Source organism: Nansenia antarctica (genome assembly GCF_963989245.1).
Source record: "Nansenia antarctica genome assembly, chromosome: 1".
NCBI classification, from domain to species: Eukaryota; Metazoa; Chordata; class Actinopteri; order Argentiniformes; family Microstomatidae; genus Nansenia; species Nansenia antarctica.
In genome coordinates, this window is record NC_137674.1 from 70,319,344 (window position 1) to 70,327,280 (window position 7,937).

Consider the following 7,937-nt stretch of genomic DNA (forward strand, 5'->3'; position numbering starts at 1 on the left):
ATACTTCTGTCTGTCCACGTCAAGTCCGGGTGGGGCTTGCACAGGAAGATCACCTCTGGGGGGCTTGACATCAGTGCGTTTCAGTAGCTGAAACTCGACTGGTTCTGCGTCGTTGTATTCCCTGGCCATAACCACGCCAGGTCTCCGAGCATCAAAGCTGCAACAGACAGAAGACAATACATTAAATTAAATATAATATAAATGTAATATAATAATAAATGAAATAATATTACCGCCATACCATGTTCATAAAATGAAATAGGTAATACATGACAATGAATTACCTGAAGTGTTGGTAACTCTTAATGTGTGGGAGCTTTCGGAAGTAGCCACCAAGATGCTTTTGCCAGTCGTAGCATTGAACAAGCACGGTGCCATTCTCCAGGCCTACAAGCTGGGGGATGTTGACGTGTTTCACTGGAGAGCTGTCCCTCACGACTCTAGCAATGTCATCCAAAGTCTAGCTCAACAGGGTAGTCAAGACTTCCAGTGTTTGCAAATACAAGTGCACCCCATAATCATTCACTGTGTTATCAGGATGAGGGAGCTGGTCTAGCTCTGCCTGAGAAAGTTGCCGTGACAGTTGAATCTCAGGCACTTGAATTCCAGCAGCGTCTTCTCCAGGGTCACTGGGTCCAATCCAGTCAATGCCGTAGTTATTGTCCACCTAAACATCAGGTTAAACAGAATGGATAGGGTTATTGGTTTTGAGAGGTATCTGTATGACAGATGACGTCACAATATCATGCTACAACCAGACACACACACAGACGGACACATGTCATGTATAGAAGTGGCTGCACCACTTAAAAAGACGGTTACATTTTTAACAGCAATGTAATATGAGAATGTCAGCCTATTTCAGCATGAGTTGAAGGATCTTCCATTAGTGATCTACTGTTTCCAATAAACTCCAATGACAACAACTGTCTATTTTGGTATGATTTTAAAGGTATATAAAATCAGTGTATCCGCTCACTGTTTCTGTTGCTTGTTTGTTGTTATTTTATGTTGTATGTTGTATGTTTTTATAGTATAAATAAATAATAACAACATCTTGTTTAATTAAGTGCTGCTTTTCTTGGCCAGGGCTCATTTGAAAAAGAGGCTACTGTCTTAATATGACTACCCTGGTAAAATAAAGGATTAATACAAAAAAGTATAGAAACCTGCTGTAGATCTGGAGAGCCTGGGCTGTTTCGGAACCTGTGCCATAGCTGCATGGGTGACTGATTTCGGGCAGTGCGGATTCCATGGTGGTTCCACCCCTGGACAAAGAAGTCCAGGTGCATCTGAATCCTGGGCAGGAACACCCATTGAAGAGCAAAGAGGTGTGTCTCATCGTCTTGTCGTGTGCCAGCCTTTATTCAAGCAACAAAAACAGTACTCTGCAGTACTCAGTGACCAACTGGTTTAAAGTTAAACCAATTTAAACTGCAGCATTCAGCATTGTAGAAAAAAAAAGAGTTACTGTCTGATTTCTAGTTTTAGTGCCTTCATGTTTTTTATTCTATTTATCTTCTCTTACAAATGGCAAATCAATTATAGCACCCTTTTTAAAAGTGTAGCCTAGTGACGCTGCTGGTGAGACCAGAAACCAGTCGCAGAATCAAAGGGGTGTCAACAATATCTGCTTTTCGTTTTTTTCATAACAGGCAACTTTAAAGTAGCCTACCACTCGATATAATATACAACAGTTTAACGATCACTAAATACTTATAATCTGTGGGTTGGATTCACTGTTGCCAGAGGCTACCGGTAAGTGATACCTGGCTTGTAAACATACTTTCGTTTTAGAACGAAACGTTAGCCGCTAGCCGTTTTTAGCAGTCACCATTCTTGAGCAAAACATTGATACAAACAAACATTCAAATACTCGTGTCGTCTTGAATTTGTTTCCGATTTCAATGTATGACGCATCATTTGAAAGCTTACCATCTGTAGTTTCAGACTATGTAAACAACCGAAAAATTACGTAAGCAAATGGTTTATGATTTCACCAGCTAGCATCATGACATTGTCAGACTCATTACACACAGGTAGCTACTAGCCAACTCTCATGCATGTGACCACTGACTACCACTGTTGTCATCACATGAGTGACACGCCGGATCGCGAGCCCAGATCGCTGCCTATTTTTTTTCTGGTGCGATCTGCGATCCAGCATTCAGGACCAATATCGCGGCGATATGCGATATCAATATCGGATCGGGACATCCCTAGTTACTGTAACGTTAGACACAGCACCGACATAAAAGCGATTTTTTTTGGTTATGCTTGTTATAAATAAAAGGTCTAGAATGCATTGTAATGACATTAAACTAAGATAATAAGATGGTTATCATAATTTTTCAAATCTTTATTAATAAGTAATTACAGAGAAAGTAAAATGACATTTCCGCATTGAATAGAGCGACATAACATTTCTGTAGATGATTCGCAATGCATCCTGGAATCAAGGGGTAGCGTACCCCTATGGCTTCGAAGCTAGTCTGGTCCTGGAATTGCTCGAAACGAAGTCATAGTTAGCCCTCGAAATGAAGCCATGGCTCGATGAAATATGAATTGGGACAGCCCTCCCCCTAAACGTGAACGCGCAAATCAAGCCATAGGGGTGAAAACGAAGGGGTAGGGGTGAATTGGGATTGGCCCTTATTAGGCCTACAGGGACCGCAGATTTATTTTGATGGCGTTTTGAAATCCGATGTGACAGGAGCGCTGGAAACAGCCGCTGTCTACTGCATTAGTCAACTACATGCTCCTGATGAGTCTCCCGCTCACTGTTCTCCATCAAAAATGACACATCCATCAATAATATTACATAATAACAACTGCTCTGATTGCGGGTAGTTTTGGTTTAATAAGTGCCGCTATACAGCTATATCGTTGTATACCATCAAGGGGGGGGAATGATAAATGGAACTAGGTCAAAACGCGCGACTCATGCGCAAATCAGCCTAATGTTAGATTGATATCTTTACATTAAATATATAAATAAACAGGATTGTACATCTCGGAAATGTGAATCGCGCTCCGATGACATAGTGTATTTCTAAGGGGAGGCTGTGCCTGACGCTTCTGTTGGACTGGGACGCCCATACAACCAATTGTTGCAGAGGAACAGGGTGACTGTCACCCTGTGACAAACGTGCAGATGAGTGCTCCAGTGTCTTGCTTTGGTAGTTTAATGGAAGTGCCCAGGGGGGTATTCCACGAAGCTCGATAAAGTTCTAAGCCTCGATAAAGTTCTAAGCCTCGAAAATGTTAGCTTGCGTTCGGTGCCATCAATGTGGCTCAAATAATTCGCTGCTTGGTTGAGCTCCTTCTGAGTCAGATATAATTAGCCTGCTCGCGACCAGGCTAAAACACAGGCTATAGTAAGACGCGCGTCAAAAAAGGCTCACAGGCGGAAACTACATCCCGAACGACAGTTCCTCATGTGTCTTTTAGGAAATATTAGTTCCCACTTCACACGAGATAGATAGATTAGATAGTTTGACTGTGTGATAGATAGATAATTTGATATTTTGAAAGTGTGATCGATCGATAGATAGTTTGATTGTGTGATAGATAACTTGATATTTTGAAAGTGTGATAGATAGATCGATAGATCAATAAAGAAAAGAGTGTAAAAAAAAAGAGTAATTGTCTCAACTTGCATTGCTGTTATCACAGTGGTCTGGTTGGCGCAGTGGTTAAGACAGCCGGCTGGAGTTCCAAAGGTTGCGAATTCGAGACTTGACTAAGTCATTCTTTTTTCTTTTTTTTTACATTTAACCGAAGATTTCATGCAAAGGTTTCAAACACCATTGTAATCGTGTCAGTTCTTGTAAATTAGCCTGCACCATAATTGTATAGCCTACATACTTTTTTAGATTAGATTTTAGATTAGATTCAGACAACGAAATGCAGTAAAAAGTGCGTCTGAAGAGGGATTTGAACCACCGATATAAAATGACGAATAAATCCTATGGCAGCGGTCGATACCACTAGGCCATTGTGGCGATATGACGGTTTGTAGCCTGCTGCTGATATCACCACAGTAGTAAATATTCATTTATTAAAATATGAACATATAACAATAACTGGGGCTAGTATGACCTACGCATTTAATCGATCAGTAATTTCTTGCCAAACCATTTCCCTCGCCTTGTTAATTGCGGCAGTATTGCACATCTTATTTTTCCGTCTTCATAAAAATCAATAATTCGGAATGCTGCGCAAATGTAGTACGCCTGCCTGCAGAGTGGAGTATCTTCATTTCGACAGATCGACTATTCAGGGCTCTTTATGTCTACGTGCACGCGCCCATATCGAAGATTTGTAAGCCTGTCTTCTGTGAACACTGATGACACAAGGCTGATCCTCGTTCGAGGAATCACCTGAGGCTTGAATTCCAATCTCGAGTTGCCTGATCGCCGCATTTATTTATATCGCCGCTATACTGATCCACCTTTAGTGGAATGACCCCCAGGTAATAGTTTTGCTATTATTGTTGTTGGGATGTGTGTTCTCATGTGTTGGGATGGTGTACACTCATGGTACATTTTTGTGCTGTAGTGCCTTGTGCACCTTTATTGTGAAAGTTATATTGTTATCTGCACATGTGACACGTGATGTTAATGTACCCTTTCTGGCGCGAATGCTGTTTCAGTAAAGTTGATGGATACTTCATTTCATTTAATTTCAAACCTTTATTTAAAACTCGATAGGCACTGAGGTCACCCTCATTTACAGTGACGTCGAGTGTACAATAGAACAGTGAGCAAGGGCAAACAAACAGTGAGCAAGACAGGACTAAAGGAAAAAAAGAAAAAACTAAAAACAACTGCAGTTATTAGAATACAGTTTTTGCACCAAGAGTTTAAAGGTAGAGGCAGAGGGGAGGACCTCCAACCGGAGAGTTTGCTGCAGAGTGTTCCATGTATTAGGGGCATCAATAAAAAAGGCTGTTTTACCCAGGTCTGAATGCGCATACGGAACCCGAAACGAAAGCCAACTATTAGATCTGGTCACATAAGTACCAAGACTCCAGTCTAATAATGATGAGATATAAGGAGGAAGCTTGCCACAGATGGCCTTGAAAACGAACAAGTTCCAGTGGTAACTGAGCCTCAGAGAAAGAGAGGGCAGCCAACCTTGTCATAAAGTATGCAATGGTGAGTGTCATAACTGTCCCCGGTAATAAACCTTAGAGCTCAATTGTAATTATAGTCATATTATGATAATAGCAATTTTTTTGTTCTGCTCGTTATAAAGAAAACCAATAAGATGGTTATCATAATTTTTCAAATATATAAGATCACAACATGCTGATAGAACATCGACATGCTAGAAACACATAACTACACATAATTAGATGTGCCCCAAACACGAACACGTCCCAAAACTAAAGTATTTACAAAAGTCTCCCTTACCAGTAGCCTATGACAAACGAGAATAGTGAATCCAATCCACAGATTATAAGTATTTAGTGATCGTTAAACGTGTTTATTATATCGAGTGGGTACTTTAAAACGTCTGAGAGTGGTTGAGCCCTAGGCTGCGTTCGTAAATTCGGTCGGGAAATTTGATCAGCAGTCATGGAATGCCTTTTGTCCAATCAAATTGCATGGTCCCTTTATGACGTTGAGCCCAGTGTGCCCCCCGGCGCTCTCAGAGCGAATTTACGAACGCAGCCCTAGACTGGCTTGCATACTAGCTTCTACCCTGCTGCTATGGATCAGACGCAGGGTGAGACTTTCAAAATAAACATTTTTAATGGCTTCTGTGTGAGACTTGCGTAAAATAGATTTTATTTTGAAAAGGTGTTATTAAAAAAAGAGGTCATGATTTACATGAAATCATGGTGCATTCAATTCCTCCTCGGAAACTGAGCTTCGCATCAATATTTAGCATTGTATTTTACATAGAGCTCCCTCTTGGCTAATTCTGAGATAGCTCTAAGTCTAAACTCTCACAGGTACATAGTTGTTGAGTCAGATATTTGCTAGATTCATAATTCCCAAGACCAATACAATTCTGAATGCAGAATCAAAAATCTTCTCTCATAGTTCATAGAATCTGGATGTATCTTCACAACATGTTTAGATAATTGACGTTATCAAATCAATGTACAAATACATTTATATCTGAGGAATGTCGATGGAATATTTTCAAGGTAATAATAAGGTGAAAAGATTTTCTGAACCAAGGATAGAACAGAGCATAGATAATTGGATTTAAAGTAGAATTGAAGTAACCCAATAACGTAAATAACACCTTACAGAGGGCAGGTGTACTGAATCCTATATAAGGATCAACCAAGCAAGTAAGAAAGTAAGGCAGCCAACAACAAATGAACGCACCCACCACAATGCAGAGTGTTTTAGCTGCTTTTCTCTCTGACTGCTTAGACACGACACCTTTACCCCTCCCATGTGAATGTACACAGTGGCTGGCATCTTCAATCTTTTTCACATGCTGTTTTGCCACCAGAAATATTTGAGCATACAATCCCACCATTATAGAGCATGGTAAGAAAAAAAATATCAGTGGGTCTAGAGTTGCCCACAGGGAATTAAACATATGGTTACAACCTCCCAGACAGTAAATAGATGCATGGTATTCCTCCAGGCCTCTTGTATGTTCCTTTGAGTAGAGTAGGCCATAGGAGTACACTGCAGCACTGGACCAACTGACAGAAACCATGAGCCAAGCTATTGGCATCGTAATCTTGGTGGTATAGTGAAGTGGGTTGCACACAGCCTCGTACCGATCTACAGCTATACACACTAGGTGGAAGATAGAGACAGATGTCAGGCACATGTCAAAACAAGAGTGCAGCAGACAGAAGGCATCTCCAAAGTACCAGCAGCCTTCCACAGCCATGATGGTGGTGAAGGGCAGCACTACCAGGCCCAGCAGCAGGTCTGCCAGAGCCAGGGACATGATCAACATGTTGGTGGGGGTGTGGAGCTGCTTTAGATAAGCTATAGAGATGATGACCATACAGTTCCCTACAATAGTGACCAGCATCAGTGAAACAAACACCAGGTACAATGTCACCAGGGTTCCTTCAATGAACTGCGTCTTGATGCAGGAGATGTTGGATGCTGGGTAGCAGAGCTCCTTTGGTTCAGCATGTTGAGGAGATGAGGCATCCATCACAATCACCCACAATGCATTGTCCTCCTGATACACTCACCTAATGTCTCAAATAGTGTTATTGTTAAAAAAAGGTTAAGAAAATTAACTTTCAGGTTTAGAATAGTTAAATTGCTACCGTTCCTCACACAATATACAATGACTATAGTAAACATACTAAATACTTTACCATTTGCGATATAAGATGAGTGCTGGAGTGAAGTAATGTTCTCAGAGAGGTCTGATCATGTTTATATGTAGTTCATATTGCTGTAGGCACACCCCCTGCCAGGCTGCCATCAAGTCACAATATGTCACATGATCAACACCTATCCACATCTATCCAATCAGTGTACACCTAATGTACAGCCAATCAAATGATATAGAAGTTGGCTAATGATGTAATGGGGAGATTGTTTTGCCTGAAGCACATTGTTAGGACTATTCTATCTTTTGTAGACTCAAATATATATTTTTTTATTATATTTTATTTATTTAATCAATTTTAAATTGAGTCTATAGAGCTCCGGACATCACGTGACTCGCACCACAGAACTTTGTTTACAGCGCCATATTGGCAGAGTACAAAAATATGGATACCAGCGCCAGTGGCAACTTCAGACCATCAGAGTTTACGTCCCACTTCACCGACCAAGACAAAGAATTCCAAGGACATTGAACACTATATTACAAAACTTGGTAGATTAAACATTACTGACCCTTAAAATGCCCACAGGGTGCTTTTCACAAGTATTGAACGAACGGACAACCTTCCATCCCGACATCTATAATTACCTGATCAACTTTCCCTC

At 40.8% G+C, this 7,937-nt stretch overlaps 1 protein-coding gene across 1 annotated transcript; it reads right to left on the bottom strand.

Moving 5' to 3' along the window:
- Window positions 1–6,108: 6,108 nt before the first annotated feature.
- Window positions 6,109–7,146, bottom strand: LOC308152638 (trace amine-associated receptor 13c-like; the record flags this gene model as incomplete). The annotated part of the gene is made up of 1 exon (XM_080525668.1): window positions 6,109–7,146. One exon carries the CDS (start codon window positions 7,144–7,146, stop codon window positions 6,109–6,111), a length of 1,038 nt encoding a protein of 345 aa, XP_080381794.1.
- Between the last annotated feature and the right edge of the window lie 791 nt (window positions 7,147–7,937).